Raw genomic sequence first — 17,278 nt, 5'->3', positions numbered from 1 at the left:
CACACACAGATACACTTTACACCCTGCCAAAGCACTACTGAACTTCTAGTGTGGCTATACTTTCAGTGCTATTCTCTATCGCTACCTTTTATGTATTCTTCCTCCTTGCTTTCCCCATTCCCCAACTCTTCAGTCATCAAAGCTGACTTTGCACACAAAGGCAAGAAACTCACGCGACTCTCGCACAGATGGTGCACCGCCAGCTGCCATCAAGGCCTGAGACCCGGCACTGGCTGCACACTCTGAGGGAGCAGGCCTGGCACGGGTCTCCCCGATCGAATATCAAGCCCAGGTTTCTCTGACAGTGGGCACAGACCCTTGTGGTCTCTTGTTGAGTCTTCCCACTTCTGCGTTTCGCTTCCAGGAGTTCATTCTTCAGCTTCCTGGAAGGAGAGGGAAAAAAAATCACTTACAAAAGAGAAGCAGAGCTATCTTTATATAAGGGATGTGTTCACTGGGGAGACTATTTGAAAGGATCAAGGAGTTACATTCAAGTGACTTTCAAAAATCCATAATTTCTTCCTCCAGAATCAATAATCCTTTGATCTCATTAGTGGAAAAATATAACGGTTGCGTCTTACTCTCGGATTTTGGAATCTTATCCAGGCACTTCTATTTGCTATTAGTATTTATTTACATTCTACTCTACCTTTTCCAGGGTGTCTTTGATACCATAACAAGGGAGCACAACCCCAGCCTACAGGCATGTACAATGCTATGTTGTCTCCTTGCCTAGATATGAGGCAAGAGGGTGAAATCAAACTTGGCAACATGGGTGTTTTCTTTAAGTCAGGGGTCCCCAACCTCCAGGATCTACTTCTTGATTATCTGAGGTACAGCTGATATAATAATAATTGAATTAAGTGCACAATGGGCTTTCCTGATGGCTCAGATGGTAAAGAATCTGCCTGCAATGCAGGAGACCTGGGTTCCATCCCTGGGTTGGGAAGATCCCCTGGAGAAGGGTACAGCAACCCACTCCAGTATTTTTACCTGGAGAATTCCATGGACAGAGGAGACTGGCAGACTGTCCATGGGGTCACACAGAGTCGGAAATAACTGAGTGACTGACACTTTCACTTTAAGTGCACAATAAATGTAATATACTGGAATCATCCCCAAACCACCCCACACCAGGTCCATGTAAAAACTGTCTTCCAAGAAACTAGTCCCTGATGCCAAAAAGGTTTGGGATTGCTGCCTTAAATGAGCCAATGTGAACTTTGCTACAAAGACATTGCCCATCATTGAAGATCAAATAATTGCCACTGACCCATGGGCTTTGCTGTTAGATATACATTTGTTTGAATCCTGGGTCCATTATGAATTACCTATTCAAATGTAAACAATGATTTACCCATTCAACTTCAGTCTCTTTGTTTCAAAAACAGGAGTAATAATATTCCAACGTGACCATTTTTAAGACTAAGTAAGACAATATATGGGAAGATACCAGCTTGTTTCCTGCCACACAAGTACTAAATAAATGCTATTTCTATGTCCCTCCTTTTACTATATGATGTGATCTATTTACATACACTTTAGAAAATAGCTATTCAAAAGGAATACTACTCAGTCATTAAAAAGGATAATGCTGTTTGTAGCAACATGGATGGACCTAGAGATTATATTGAGTTAAATAAGTCAGAAAGAAAAAGACAAATACCGCTTAAAGGTGGAATCTAAAATATGATGCAAATGAATTTACTTACGAAACCAAAACAAACTCACAGACACAGAAAACAAACAGATGGTTACCAAAAGGAAAAGGGCATGGGGGAGGGATAAATTAGGAGTTTGGTGTTAGCAGAGAGAATCTATTATATATAAAATAAACAACAAGGTCCTACTATACAGCACAGGGAACGATATTCAATATCCTATAATAATCTGTAATTGAAAAGAAAACAAAGTTCTCCCTTTCTTGTCCAATTGAGCAAAAATGACAAGAACACACATGTTTTCTACTCCCTGATTTAGAACTTACAAAGCATCCTTATGTCTTTTTTTCTCATGAACAACTAGCTCCTAAAATTGAGTGTAAGAAAAGCTCCACACAATTTACTTTTGAAAACCTGTAAAAGCTACAACTTTTAAAATGAGATGAATTCTCATTTGAAAACTCCAACTGTATTATTTGGAAAATAACAACAGACCTTTCCAGGTGGAGCAGTGGTAAAGAACCCGCCTGACAATGCAGGAAACTCAAGAAGACACAGGTTTGAACCCTGGGTCGGGAAGATACGCTAGAACAGGAAATGGCAACCCACTCTGGTATTCTTGCTGGGAAAATCCCATGGACAGAGGAGCCTGGCAGTACAAGGGGTTTCAAAGAGTCAGATATGACTGAGCGCACACGTGCGTGCACGCACACACACACACCTTTAAACACCTCAGGGCACATGAGAAATCAAACACTGCCTAGTCACAATCTGTAACAATTCATGTAACAATCATAAAGAATAAATGACCAAAATGAGGGAAATAAAGAATAATCGTAGACTGCAGCCCTATCCCAGTAGGATAGTGGGCCAAAGAATAAGAAATTGAGAACATGGGGTATTCCAGGATACTCCAGAGACAAAAAAAAAAATAAATTTTATGATCAGGTGCCTGAAGTTTAACTACTTGGTTGCTCCTTAAACTAGAGCTTGAGACCATTTGGAGAAAGTATGGCCATAAAGTCAAATATTTAGATTGCATTTTTCTTTGTGTTCTATTCATAGGCCTTCATTTAGCAATCAGCGTTCACTTAGCTCCCAGTTCCAAAGTCTGAAAAGATGTGGGCCACCACAGGAAGGACACAGAGGACCAAGAATTTCTAGGTCCAAACACACCAGTTGGGAATTCCTAAGACAACCAGCATTAACTGTCCCACATATTCTCAGAGGAACCTCTGAGACTGTGGGGAAAGCTGGGAAGAATTCCATAGGCAGCACAAAATATTAAGCATGTTGACTGAAAAAAACGGATAACCTAAAAATTGAGAATTGTTTTATTTGGCAGACTTGCTGAGGACTGAAGCCTGGGAGGCCACCCCTCAGCTATAGCTCTGAGGGACTGCTCAGAAGAAGAAAGAGAGGAGCCAGGATACATAGGAGTTTTGCAACAAGGAGTAGGAACATCAAAAATTACCGACAAGTAAAGAAAACCAACCAGAAGCTCAAGATAATGAATATAGCCCTTTTCTGTATATGGGAAGGGGCAAGAGTCTGGGCTCATGGAAATTATTCCTTTGATTTGCAACTCAGTTATTTAGGGCTAGTATCCTGTTCTTTCCCATCCTGAGTCCCCTCAGGGTGGCTGCAGTGACTTGATGGTTGCAACATCCCTTTGTTTGTTGATATGGCAGGCAACCTTTTTCACTCACAAGCAGCTTACAGATTTTTCAAATCTTTGAGAAACTGACCTAATTCAATCATTAGTGGGTTGCCATTTCTTTCTCCAGGCGATCTTCCCAACCCAGGGATCAAACCCATGGCTTCTGCACTGGCAGGTGAATTCTTTACCGCTAAGCTACCAGGGATACCCAATTCAATCATACCTAGGATAATTTCACCTTAAATGGACACAAGCATTTCTCAAGAAGAGGAGAAAGGGTAATGACAGAGTAAAGGGTAAAGGGACAGTAGTTGTAGTCAGGAAAACAAACTGTGCAACTGGTGACATTGTATGAAGGAGAAAGGGAACTACAGGGAGCTAGAAGAGAGGAATAGGACGGACGATTTCTCTTTCCTCTGCTTCACTGGCTGCCACTCACAAAGCAAGGTCAATCTCATTTGGCTCCTGCACTCCTGGCCCAGTCTCAGGAAGGTATCTGAAGAAGATGGGTTTCTGGGCTATAAGCACAGAATCTGTTCATCTTTCTTATGCACATAAGCTAGAAATGTTTCTGGTTTCAAATAACAGGCTTAAATATTTGGTGTAATTTTTCTCCCACAAGGGTTTCCCTTGTGGCTCAGAACGGTAAAGAATCTGTCTGCAGTGCAGAAGGCCTGGGTTTGATCACTGGGTCAGGAAGATCCCCTGGAGAAAGGAATGGCTACCTACTCCAGTATTCTTGCCTAGAGAATTCCATGGACAGAGGAGCCTGGCAGGCTACAGTCCATAGGGTGGCAAAGAGTAGGACACAACTGAATGATTAACACTTTCACTTTATTCCCCACATACAAGAAATCCAGAATTGGGCACTTGCTTGTATTAGTTCAACTGAAAAGTCAGGTCATTAAAGAATCATTTCATTCTGATGATCCCCTATCTTCAAAGTATGGCTCATCATTCTTATGCAAAATGGTTAGGCAGCTTCAGTAGTGCATCAGTAGCGTTTAAGGCAGGAAGAATAGGGAGGGAGTGTCTGTTATACCTGTATCTTACAGTTATACCTGTATATATCTAAACAGAAAAGCAAAAGTTGATGCAGAAGTCCTCCAATGAAGAAGGACTTCCCTTAGGGACTTCCCTTACTTGACCAGACAGTGTCACAGCATCACCATTAGCTGCAAGGGAGGCTGGGTAGGTGGAACAAGTTGGAACTGTAGATACCGCCCTCTTGACATTAGATGTGGTCAAGTGACTCCCGCTGGTGCATGAACTGTGATATGTGACTTCAGGTAAAAGCTTTAAGAGCAAATCACCAGGTTACCACAAACCCTCTTCTTTGCATGAAGAATGGCAATGTCCCAAATAGTGTCTGCCCTGTAAGTTTGAGTCCTGGTCTGAAGATGCCATGAAGTAGAGACCTTAGCCACTCAGTTATGGACATGGAACATCAGAGAGAAATAAACCTTCATTATTTTAAACCAGTAAGAATTTGGAACTGTTCTTAGAGCATCATTTAGCCTACCCTGAATGATAAACATACAGCCTAGGAACTTCCCTGGTGGTGCAGTGGGTAAGGAATCTGCCTGCCAATGCAGGAGAGACGGGTTCGAACCCTGGTCCATGAAGATTCCACACGCCACGTAGCAACTAAGCCTGTGTGCACAATCACTGAAGCTTGTACACTCCAGGCCCCTTCAACAGCAACTACTGAGCCCTGAGAGCTGCAACTAGAGAGCAGCCCCCACTGGCCACAACTAGAGAAAGCCCACACAAATGCAAGGAATACTCGGCACAGACAAAAGTAAATAAATAAATAATTTTTAAAAAATAAGCCTAGTTTCTTCATCTGGCTGGCTTTCATATATTCTTTTCTTTCAGCTTTACTGCTGGTTACCTAGAGTGGCTTTCTCTGATTACCAAATCTACTGCAGATTCCCATCTTATTCTCATTCAGAGAACTGTGTTCTTTCTCTTCACAGAACTTACCATATTTCTTGATTGTACTTTTTTTTTTTTTTTAACTGGTTTCATGTTTGTCTCGCAAACTCCTCTGTAATTTCCATGAGGGCAAGGCTGCATCTGTTTTGTTCCGTTTTTCATTTTATCGCATCTAAGCAGTGCCAGGAACATAATAGCTTTCATTTAATTGAATGAAAAAAAGAGAGCATAAGCAAAAGCTGGTGAGTGACAGAGAAAGAAGACAGGAAGAAGGGAAAAAGGAAGGGAATAGGGCGGGAGGGAGGAAATCTCAGCCATACTAGGTATTACTGGGCATTCCACTTAATCTCTCCAGGTCTCAGTACTTCAACTTCAAAATGAAGATACTGATTCCTTTCCTATCTTCCTCAAGGGTGGTTGTGAGAGCCAGAGGCAATTAAGTATGGTAATATGTTTGGGGAATTATAGAGGACTTTACAATGTGAAGCCATTGTTATAAAAAAAAAAAAGAGAATGCAAAGAGAAAAATGTACAATGTTAGATTTCCTGAGAACAAAATCAAAATTGGCTAAAACTGATATCAGACACATTGAAAAAGTAATGCAAGCCTGGGGAAACAACAGTAAGGATTTCTAGAACTTTTCCATCTTCCTTAACCTTGTTTGTACACTTTTGATCAGAAAGAAAAACTATTTTGATTCATTAAAATATTAAAATTCTCACCATTTCTTCTCTTTGTTCTTATTTGGAAACAAAAACAAAGAGTACTGGATAGGTATAAAAAATGTGTAGTAGACATAAATATGGACCCAAATCAACCGTTGAAAAGTAATGAAGATACAAAGAAAAAATGTTATGAAAAAGATATTTCCAAGACATAAAAAAGAATAATGTCATTTGCAGCAACATGGATGGGTCTTATCCCTACTGATTGTCATACTAAGTGAAGTCAGACAAATACTATATATCCCTTACATGTGGAATCATAAAAAAATGATACAAGTGAATTTATTTACAAAACAGAAATAGACTGATCAACATAGAAAACAATCTCATGGCTACCAAAGGGGAAAGTAGGGGTAGGGGGAGATAACTTAGAACTTCAGATTAACAGACAGTCACTATAATATATAGAAAATAAACAAGGGCCAACTGAATAGCATAGCATATATTCAGATTATCTTATAATAACCTATAGTGGAAAAGAATCTGAAAAAGAGTAGATATACATTATACATATATACCTGAATCACTTTGCTATTAATAAATGGAATACTGCCTGCCATATCAGTAAACAAATGTCGTCACAGTCATCAGTGATTGTAGCCACCACAGAAGGTGAGCAGGTATACACTGTATACTTGAAAGTAACACATTATGTATCAGCTACACTTCCTTTTTTTTTAACAGAAAAAAGGAAAAAAAGCTGTTGAAGACATTTAATTCCAGCTAAGGCCAATTCTTCACTTAAGATAAACTCAGGGTGCCTTTATATTTTAAAAACATCAGTTCATTAAAAAGAATACATTTGAATCAGTTCTAATGAGGTGGATGAAACTGGAGCCTATTATACAGAGTGAAGTAAGCCAGATAGAAAAACACCAATACAGTATACTAATGCATATATATGGAATGTAGAAGGATGGTAACGATAACCCTGTATGCGAGACAGCAAAAGAGACACAGATGTATAAAACAATCTTTTTGACTCTGTGGAAGAGGGCAAGGGTGGGATGGTTTGGGAGAATGGCATTGAAACATGTATATTATCATATGTGAAATGAATTGCCAGTCCAGGTTCAATGCATGATACAGGATGCTCGGGGCTGGTGCACTGGGATGATGCAGAAGGATGGTATGAGGAGGGAGGTGGGAGGGGGGTTCAGGATGGGGAACACATGTACACCTCTGGTGGATTCATGTCAATGTATGGCAAAACCAATACAATATTATAAAGTAATTAGTCTCCAAAATATAAATAAATAAATAAAAAGAAGCAAACTTTAATACAATCAATCAATTAATCAGTTAAAGAATGAATAAATATTTTGAGAATATAAATGACTGGAGGAAATTTGACATTGACTGGATTTTTGATGAATTTAAAGAACTCATATTAAACTTTTTAGATATGATCATGGAACTGTAGTTATGTTTACAAAGAAATATGTTCTGAAAAAATGGTGGATGAAATAACATGTATGTGACGCTCTATAAAAAAAATCCAGTGGAAGGATCCAGTGGGGAAAGATATTGAAGGTATAAGGATGTTCTTAAATCAATAAATGTTGTGCTGGGTGATGGGCATTTTAGGTTCATTTTACTATATTCTTGTGAGTGTTTGAAATTTTCTATAATAAAAAGTAAAACAAAAAAAAGAAGATAAACTCAGGGTGCCTTTGTATTTTAAAAACATCAGTTCATTCTTTAGGTTTGCTTGTTGCTACACAGATAAATATGTGTTAACATGTGAATTGATGACTTATATGTAGTTGAAATCCTAAATATTACAGAGGCCAACAGTCTCAACTGTCGTTGAATGACAATATTTTCATTTCTATATTCCGGTGATATACTGAATTCAATTTATTCTATCCCATAATCAAAACTGTTCAATGCAATACAAAGAGTGCTTGCTTTATCGTGGCATAGACACATTGCTTTCAAATCAGGAACTGTTTTCATTAAAATTCCTGTCACATGTGTGTGTGGTGTTGCTTTTCTTTTGCTACCCTGTTTAGACCCAATTGTGCTAAACACTATTTTGCATCAAATAAGCTAGAAATTCTAGAAGGGAAGCAATTAACTGCCTGGAAGAGGAAGCAATATAAGCTTCATAAAGCTTCTTTGATTCCTTGATGCCTTTCAACAATCTGCAGTTTCATCTAGCAGAGCACATCAAGGCCTGAGAAAAATACTGAGCAAGCGAGAACTATATAGTGGTTCATAGCATAAGGCTCCAAAGTCAGACTCCATGGGTTCAAATCCTGGTCTTGCCCCTTATTTCCCTTGAGACTTTAAAAAAATTACTTAGCCTCTCTGTGTCTCAAGAGGTTTTAAAAAGACTTAACTTCTCGCTGTCTCAAAATATTCCCTCATAGTAATTACAAGCTCATGGGGTTGCTGTGGGCATTAAATAAGATGATGCTGTCATGAGCACAACTATAGTGTAAAGCCCAGCATGGCACATAGTAGTTGTGGAATAGACCATTCCAGTATGCATCTCCTAATATGTGTTCTCCATTTTTCTATTAGTGGAATGTCTAGCTAGGCTCATGGCCACTCAAAGACTGCATTTCCCAGCATGTCTGGCAGTTAGTTTTGCCATGAGACCAAATATTAGCCAATGCGATATGATCAGAAATGATACAAGTAACCTTTAGGTCATGTCCCTAATGGAAAAGGGGTATCCTTGTCCCACGAACCCTTCTTCCCTGCCAGAAGCTAGGGGTCAGTCATCTTAGAAGAAGAGCCAAACTTTCAAGATGGTGGAACTACAAAAGACAAGGCACCTAGATCCATTCAACAATGGAGCCACCATTACAACATCACAAAGCTGCCAACCAATTCAGACTTTCCTGTTTAGTAATGTATTTCCATCTTGTGTAAGTCATAATTAAAATATGTCTCTGTCACCCACAGACAAACCTATCTCTCAACAAATAAAAGAAGAACTCAGCAGATATTAGCTCTTTTTATTATTGTCCACTTGCACAGATGTTGCTACTAGGTTTTGCTTCAGCCTCTGCTGCAGAGCCTACCAGCTAAATCCTTGTCTAGAGCTAGAGTTTCATATTCCTTTAAGAGAACAAAACCACGGTAACTGACAAAATGTACTGTCAAACCAAAAACAATGGGGGGGAAATCACTTGAAATAATAAATGTGGGCAGAATAATGTCACAGCAGCCTGATGCCAATGGCTGCATGCCTCCTGCACTCTGACTTTTTCATTTTGATTGTCGGCCTATGTGTGTGGCATCTATTATTAAAACCTAACCATGACAACACTTAGCCACTATAATGACAGGCACTCTGCTTTAAGTGTCAAGCCCATAAACGTTGACAATGACCCATGAAAAAGACAGTATGATTCCAATTTTTACAGATAAAAAAGTGGAATCTCAGAGAAGAAACATCACAGGACTATTAAGTGGTGCACTCATGATTCAGATCCAGAGTTTTATATTCCCAAATCTGTACTTTTGCTCATCCAAGACTCCCCTCATTGTCTCTCAATTTATTAAAATACTGTGGCTCAGGATGAACACTGGGAATACTAGCAATTGGTATCGCTGTCCCAGCTGTAAAAAGCCAGACTGAACATATTTGAAGTAAAGACTCAAACATGAAGGGTTTCTCCTATCTGCCCACTGAATGATATGTGCCCAAGTTGTCTCTTATCACAGAATCTCTCCTGGCAAACATTCTCCAACAGAGCTGTTTCTCATCAAATACCACTATAAACTTTATTAAGCTTTTGATTAATTTGCAAGTCAATGGCTATTAAAAAGAATCCAGACCATCCAAGAATAAGGGGAAAGTTTCACTCAGAGAGAAAGCTACTTGAGAGAACATAAATAAGGAACAGAATTGAAAGAACCCCTGTCTAGATAAAGAAATCTTGCCATCTGTGTCAATTTACTAGGTTTAGAAACTGTCTCAAGAATTCCCTGCTGATCCAGAGGTTAGGATTCTCTGCTTTCAGTGCTGAGGGCCCAGGTTCAATCACTGGTCAGGGAACTAACATCATGCAAGCTGTACAGTGCAGCCAAACAACAGCAAACAAACTGTCTCAAGGAAAGACAGCACTGTGCAATCTGGGATGACACGAAGCGCTTCCCAGTGGTAGAAACATTTGGCTCATAGGAACATACCAGGAGATCTCACAAAACCATCTGGACAGAGGCAATTATTTATTATCAATAGTCTTAAAATCATAGCAGAAATTGATCTCATATATAATTATCAAACCAAGTCTTCAACCTGGGAACACCTTGCAAAATATCATCAAAATTTCCTGGCCTGACAAGGAACAAGAACGTATGTACTCTAAAAATCTGAAACCCAAAGGATACCCTTTCCTGAGTATCAAAAACAGTAGAAAGATGTTCATCATCACTAATTATAAGAAATGCAAATCAAAACTACAATGAGGTACCACCTCACACCATTAAGAAAAGTCTATAAACAATAAACACTGGAGAGGGTGCAGAGAAAAGGGAAGCCTCTTACACTGTTGGTGGGAATGTAGTTGGTGCAGCCACTATGGAAAACAGTACAGAGATTTCTCAGAAAACTAAAAATAGAATTACCACATGATCCGGTAATCCCACCACTGGACATCTATCTAGACAAAACTGTAACTTGAAAAGATCCATGAACCCCTATATTTGTAGCAGTTTTATTTACAGAGCCAAGACAAGGAAGCAACCTAAATGTCCATCAACAGATGAATGAATAAAGGAGATACAGTACATATATTCAATGGAAACCAGATTATCATATGAAGTGAAGTAAGTCAGAAAGTGAAAGACAAATGTCATATCACTTATATATGGAATCTAAAATATGACAAAAATGAACTTATCTGCAAAACAGCCACACAGCAGTGTGGCTGTGGTCCATGGAGTTGCAAAGAGTTGGACATGACTGGATGACTGAACTGCCTGACTGGCAAAAATACACAGAAGGATTGTATGAAAGTGAAAGTGAAGTCACTCAGTCGTGTCCAACTCTTTGTGACCCGTGGACTATAGCCCACCAAGCTCCTCTGTCCATGGGATTCTCCAGGCAAGAATACTGGAGTGGGTTGCCATTTCCTTCTCCAGGAGATCTTCCCAACCTAGGGATCAAACCCAGGTCTCCCACATTGCAGGCAGATGCTTTAACCTCCGCACCACCAGGGAAGGATTGTATAAGAACATTTAAAATATCATATGTGAAACGAATCGCCAGTCCAGGTTTGATGCATGATACAGGGTGCTTGGGGCTGGTGCACTGGGATGACCCAGAGCAATGGGATGGGGAGGGAGGTGTGAGGGGGGTTCAGGATAGGGAACACAGGTACACTCACGGCGGATTCAAGTCAATGTATGGCAAAACCAACACAATATTATAAAGTAAAATAAATAAATTAATTTTAAAAAACTATCTAAATGACCCATGCAACATCGATAGTGTGATCACTCACATAGAGCCAGATATCCTGGAGTGTGAAGTCAAGTGAGCCTTAGAAAGTATTATTATGAAAAAAGCTAGTGGAAGTGATGGAATTTCAGCAGAGCTACTTAAAATAACATTGTTAAAGTGCTGCAATATGGCAGCAAAGTTGGAAAACTCAGCAATGGCCACAGGAATGGAAAGGGTCAGTTTTCACTCCAATTCCAAAGGATGGCAATGCCAAAGAATGTTTAAACTACTGTACATTTGCACTCATTTCACATGCTAGCAAGGTCATGCTCAAAATGCTCCAAGCTAGGCTTCAACAGTATATGAATATAGAACTTTCAGATGTTCAAGCTGGATGTAGAAAAGGCAGAGGAACCAGAGATCAAAATGCCAACATCTGTTGGATCACAGAAAAAGCCAGGGAATTGTAGAAAAACATCTACTTCTGCTTTATTGCGTATGCAAACGCCTTTGACTGCGTTAGTCAGTTAGTTCAGTCACTCAGTCATGTCAGAATCCTTGCAACCCCATGGAATGCAACATGCCAGGCTTCCCTGTCCATTACCAACTCCTGGAGCTTACCCAAACTCATGTTCATCGAGTCTGTGATACCATCAAACCATCTGATCCTCTGTCGTCCCCTTCTCCTCCTGCCTTTAATCTTTCCCAGCATCAGGGTCTTTTCCAATGAGTCAGTTCTTCGTATCAGGGGGCCAAAGTATTGGAGCTTCAACTTCAGCATCAGTCTTTCCAATGAATATTCAGGACTGATTTCCTTTAGGATTGACTGGTTGGATCTCCCTGTAGCCCAAGGGACTCTCAAGAGAATTGTCCAGCGCCACAGTTCAAAACCATCAATTCTTTGGTGCTCAGCTTTCTTTTTAATTAATTTATTGTATTGGTGTTTTTATTTTTGGCTTACTAACTCTGTAAAATAGGCTCCAGTCTCATCCACCTCATTAGAACTGATTCAAATGTATTCTGTTTAATGGCTGAATAATACTCCATTGTGTATATGTACCAATAGGGACTCTCAAGAGTTTTCTCCAACTTCACAGTTCAAAAGCATCAATTCTTCAGCATTCAGTTTTCTTTATGGTGCAACTATCACAACCATATATGACTACTGGAAAAACCATAGCTTTGACTAGATGGACCTTTGTCAGCAAAGTAATGTCTTTGCTTTTTAATATTCTGCCTAGGTTTGATCATAGCTTTACTTCCAAGAAGCAAGTGTCCTTTAATTTCATGGCTGCAATCACCATCTGCAGTGATTTTGGAGCCCCCCAAAAATAAAGTCTCTCACTGTTTCCATTGTTTCTCCATCTATTTGCTATGGGGTGATGGGAACAGATGCCATGATTATAGTTTGCTGAATGTTGACTTTTAAGAAGCTTTTTCATTCTCCTCTTTCACTTTCATCAGAAGGCTCTTTAGTTTCTCTTCACTTTCTGCCATAAGGGTGGTGTTGGCTGTGTATCTAAGGTTATTGAAATATTTCTCTCAGCAATCTTGATTCCAGCTTGTGCTTCATGCAGTTCGACATTTTGCATGATGTATTCTGCATGTAAGTTAAATAAGCAGGGTGACAATGTACAGCCTTGATGTACTCCTTTCCTGATTTGGAACCAGTCTGTTGTTCCATGTCCAGTTCTAAGTGTTGCTTCTCGACCTGCATACAGATTTTTCAGGAGGCATGTAAGGTAGTCTGGTATTCCCATCTCTTGAAGAATTTTCCACAGTTTGGTGTGATCTATGCAGTCAAAGGCTTTAGCATAGTCAATAAAGCAGAAGTAGATGTTTTTCTGGAATTCTCCTGCTTTTTCAATAATCCAATGGATGTTGGCAATTTGATCTCTGGTATCTCTGCCTTTTCTAAATCCAGCTTGAACATCTGTAAGTTCACGGCTCACATACTGTTGAATCTTGGCTTGGAGCATTCTGAGCATTACTTTGCTAGCGTGTGAGATGAGAGCAATTGTGCAGTAGTTTGAACATTCTTTAGCATTGCCCTTCTTTGAGATTGGAATGAAAACTGACCTTTTCCAGTCCTGTGCTCACTGCTGTGTTTTCCAGATTTGCTGGCATATTGAGGGCAGCACTTTCACAGCATCATCTTTTAGAATTTGAACTATCTCAACTGAAATTCCATTACCTCCATTAGCTTTGCTCATAGTGATGCTTCCTAAAGCCCAATTGACTTCACATTCCAGAATGTCTGGCTCTAGGTGAGTGACCACATCATCATGGTTATCTAGGTCATGAAAATATCGTTTGTATGGTTCTTCTGTGTGTTCTTGCCACCTCTTCTTAATATCTTCTGCTTCTGTTAGGCTCACACCATTTCTGTCCTTTATTATGCCCATCTTTGCATTAAATTTGACTATGTGGATCACAACAAACTGTGAAAAATTCTTAAAGAGATGGGACTACCAGACCACCTTCTTTGCCTCCTGAGAAACCAGTATGCAGTTAAAGAAGCAACAGTTGGAACTGGACATGGATCAATGGACTGCTCCAAATTGGGAAAGGAATACATCAAGGCTGAATATAGTCACCCTGCTTATTTTACTTATATGCAGAGTACATCACGTGAAATGCTGGGCTGGATGAAAAACAAGCTGGAATCAAGATTGCCAGGAGAAATATCAATAACCTAAGACATGCAGATGACACTACCCTAATAGCAAAAAGCAAGAACTAAAGAGCTTCTTGATGGAAGTGAAAGAAGAAGTGAAAAAGCTGGCTTATAACTTAACATTTGAGGGAGAGAACAAGATGGCAGAGGAGCAGGTGGACATGGAGTACATCTCTCTTCACGGATACATCAGGAATACACCTTCAGACACAGAAGTGCATGCAGAACACCAGCTTAGAGTGGACAGGAGTACCTGACCAGCAGAAAAGAATAATATAGACCCATGCAAGACTCAGTAGGACACAGGAACTAGGGGGAAAAACAGGAGTGTTAGCAGCACTGGACCTGCCCTTGGCAGGTGGGGGAACTGAAGCAGGGGTCTGATCCCCACATCAGGGCAACTGTCTGAGTCAGAGGAGAAACATTTAAGGCTGAGAGTGAAACAGCTGATCTGCGGCAGTGTAAGTGGAATGAGAATCAGACACTCCTTGCCACACCCATACATACCCCAAATGGTGCAGTGGCTGGGAGCTGGAGTTTAGGGATTGTGGAGCAATCCCCGGGCAAGGGCTACTGTTAACCTCGAAGAGACAGATTGAGGGGATGTGAGGGAAGAGATTGTAGTGGGAAATGCCTATGGAGGAAAACCCGGCAGCTATGGTAGTAGAATCACACGTAGGGGGTAGAGCTATCACCATAGCCTCTCCCCGACCCCCCCCCCCCCCCCCCCCCCGCTCGACACACCAGCATTAGCAATAGAGAGGCTGGCCCATCAAATGCCTGATGCACTACAGAGTAGGACCCCATCCAGGGTGCCCCTTTAAGTGCCTGATATGCTGATATACAGAGTAGGACCCCAGTTGGGGAGCCCCTCTATGTGCCTGATGCACTGAAAACAGAGAAGGACCCCAGGCAAGGAAGCCCTCTAAGTGCTTGAATGGGCAGAGCTATGGAGAAAGACTCGTCAAAGAGGCCTTCTGATTGCCAACTACAAGAGGCTTAAAAAAAGACTCTGATAGGGCCATAACTACTGCAGCAGAGGCAGCCCATGTCCCTGTACACTTGGTGCTGCCATGGTCCCCACAAGCCAAGCAGCTGTGCCACCTTCACACTCAACACTAGCTGGGGCAGAGCTGCCACAGGCAAAAAAAAAAAAATCTTGCACCTATGCTCACAGGGTCACTTCAGGTAGTGTCCATCTCTTTGTGACCCTGTAGACTGTGGCCTGCCAGGCTTCTCCATCAGGGGCGGGGGTTCTCCAGGCAAGAATCCTGGAGCGTATTGGCCAATACTGGTCACCATACCCTTCAAGAGCACTATATTTCCTGCTGCGCTAGCCACCAACTCCACTGAGTACCTGGTGCTGCCAGAACCCCTGCGACCCAAGCAGATGGACCATCTCCACACCTGGCCCTCAGAGGGGCAAACCCAAGTCCTCCAGGGCAGCCTCAAGAGCAAACCTCAGTGGACAATCCACATGCAGAGGTGGAAATAAAACCACAATTGAAACCCAGGGGCAGTGTGGCTAAGGAAAAAGACCCAAAACCTTTCCACCAGCTGTATAAGCTGCAGACTCAATCCACACGATCAACTAGGCAGACTCTGTGTCTATGGAATATATAAAATGTCATTGAGAGCTCCCACAAAAGAAAACACACTAGTTCTGATAGCTGTGGACACTGGATGCAAGAACACAGAGGAGTAGGACAACATTAGAATATGAGCTTCCCCCACAGCAGGTCCAGAGATCAGCACAGTGTTAGAGGGCATCCTAGGGAGATGAGGTGGACTGTGACTCCCAGGGAGGGAAAGGACACAGACAGCAGTGACTCAAGAAAAACATTTATTATTCTTGTGTTTTGACTTGTTCTGTAGATTCTTTTGGATTTTTTTTCTTTTTTTTCCTTTATACCCACCCCCCTGTTGCAGCTGTCAATTTTATTGGTGCTGCTGCTGCTGCTAAGTCGCTTCAGTCATGTCCTATAAAATCTAATTAAGCTTTTGAGCTTTTTTTTCTCAGTCATGTTTTTTACTGTTGTTATAAACCTCTGGCTCTGTGGGCTTTTGCAGTTCTGGGGAGTTTTTTTTCTTTTTATCTTTTTTTTAATTTTAATTTTTAAATTTTAAACCTATTATTATTTTTATATGTATTCCTTTGTTTGATTTTCCTACTCTTCTTTTTCCCTTGCAGTTAATCTTTAATGTATATAAACCTTCTTCATCTACCTCTTCTTTCTTTTCTTTCTTTCCTTCCCTCTCAACATAGTTTTATTTTCATTGTTTTATTCCCCAATTGGCAGCTCATTTTAGTCTTGTTTTCCAGTTTGTGCTTTAGTTAGTTTTGTTCTGGTAGACATAATTTTTGGTTTCCTTTGTTCACCAGGTCAATCTATTGTACTTTATTTTTGTTGGACTGTTTTGATTTTGCTTATGGATGTATATGTGTATAATCAGTCACACTTTTCATTGTTGTCATAAACCTCTGCCTCTACATTGGGCTTCTGCAGTTATGTGGAGTTTTCCTTTTTTATTTATTCTTCCATTTTTTTTTCTTTTCTCATAACTTTTTAAACTTTTTATTTTTTAATTCTTTTTAAAAAATTTTAATATAAATTTATTTTAATTGGAGGTTAATTACTTTACAATATTGTATTGGTTTTGCCATACATCAACATGAATCCACCATGGGTATACATGTGTTCCCCATCCTGAACCCCCCTCCCTCCTCCGTCCCCGTACCATCCCTCTGGGTCGTCCCAGTGCACCAGCCCCAAGCATCCAATATCATACATCGAACCTGGACCCTATTATATCTCTTCTACACTTATTCCTTTGTTTGCCTTTCCTAATCTTCTCTCCCCCTTGCAGTTAATCTTTAATGTATATGAATCTTCTTCATCTACCTCTATTTAACTTTGCATATCTATTCTTGCTTTCTTTTCTTTCTTTCCTTTCAACATATTTGTTAGTTTTGTTTTCATTGTTTTATTCCCCACTTGGCACTATGCTTTAGTCTTGTTTTCCAGTTTGTGCTTTAGTTAGTTTTGTTCTTAACTGGTAAATATAATTTTTTTATTTCCTTTGTTCACTGGGTCAATCTATTGTATTTTATATTTGTTGGACTGTTTTGACTTTGCTCATGGGTGTATATGTATATGTGTATATTCCATTATTTGAATTACTATTTGCCTGAGTTTGTAACTGCCATTTGT

General features: G+C 40.3%; 1 protein-coding gene across 2 annotated transcripts in view; it reads right to left on the bottom strand.

Moving 5' to 3' along the window:
* Window positions 1-17,278, bottom strand: part of SYTL5 (synaptotagmin like 5) — a 114,425-nt gene that overhangs the window by 81,843 nt on the left and 15,304 nt on the right. For both annotated transcript variants that reach the window (XM_070289901.1, XM_070289902.1), the window contains exon 2: window positions 174-383. In XM_070289901.1, the coding sequence (XP_070146002.1) occupies window positions 174-383 (210 nt within the window). The remainder of the gene's footprint in view (window positions 1-173; window positions 384-17,278) is intronic.

Source organism: Ovis canadensis, chromosome X, assembly GCF_042477335.2.
Source record: "Ovis canadensis isolate MfBH-ARS-UI-01 breed Bighorn chromosome X, ARS-UI_OviCan_v2, whole genome shotgun sequence".
Taxonomy (NCBI): Eukaryota; Metazoa; Chordata; class Mammalia; order Artiodactyla; family Bovidae; genus Ovis; species Ovis canadensis.
This window is presented reverse-complemented; position numbering and strand designations above follow the sequence as displayed.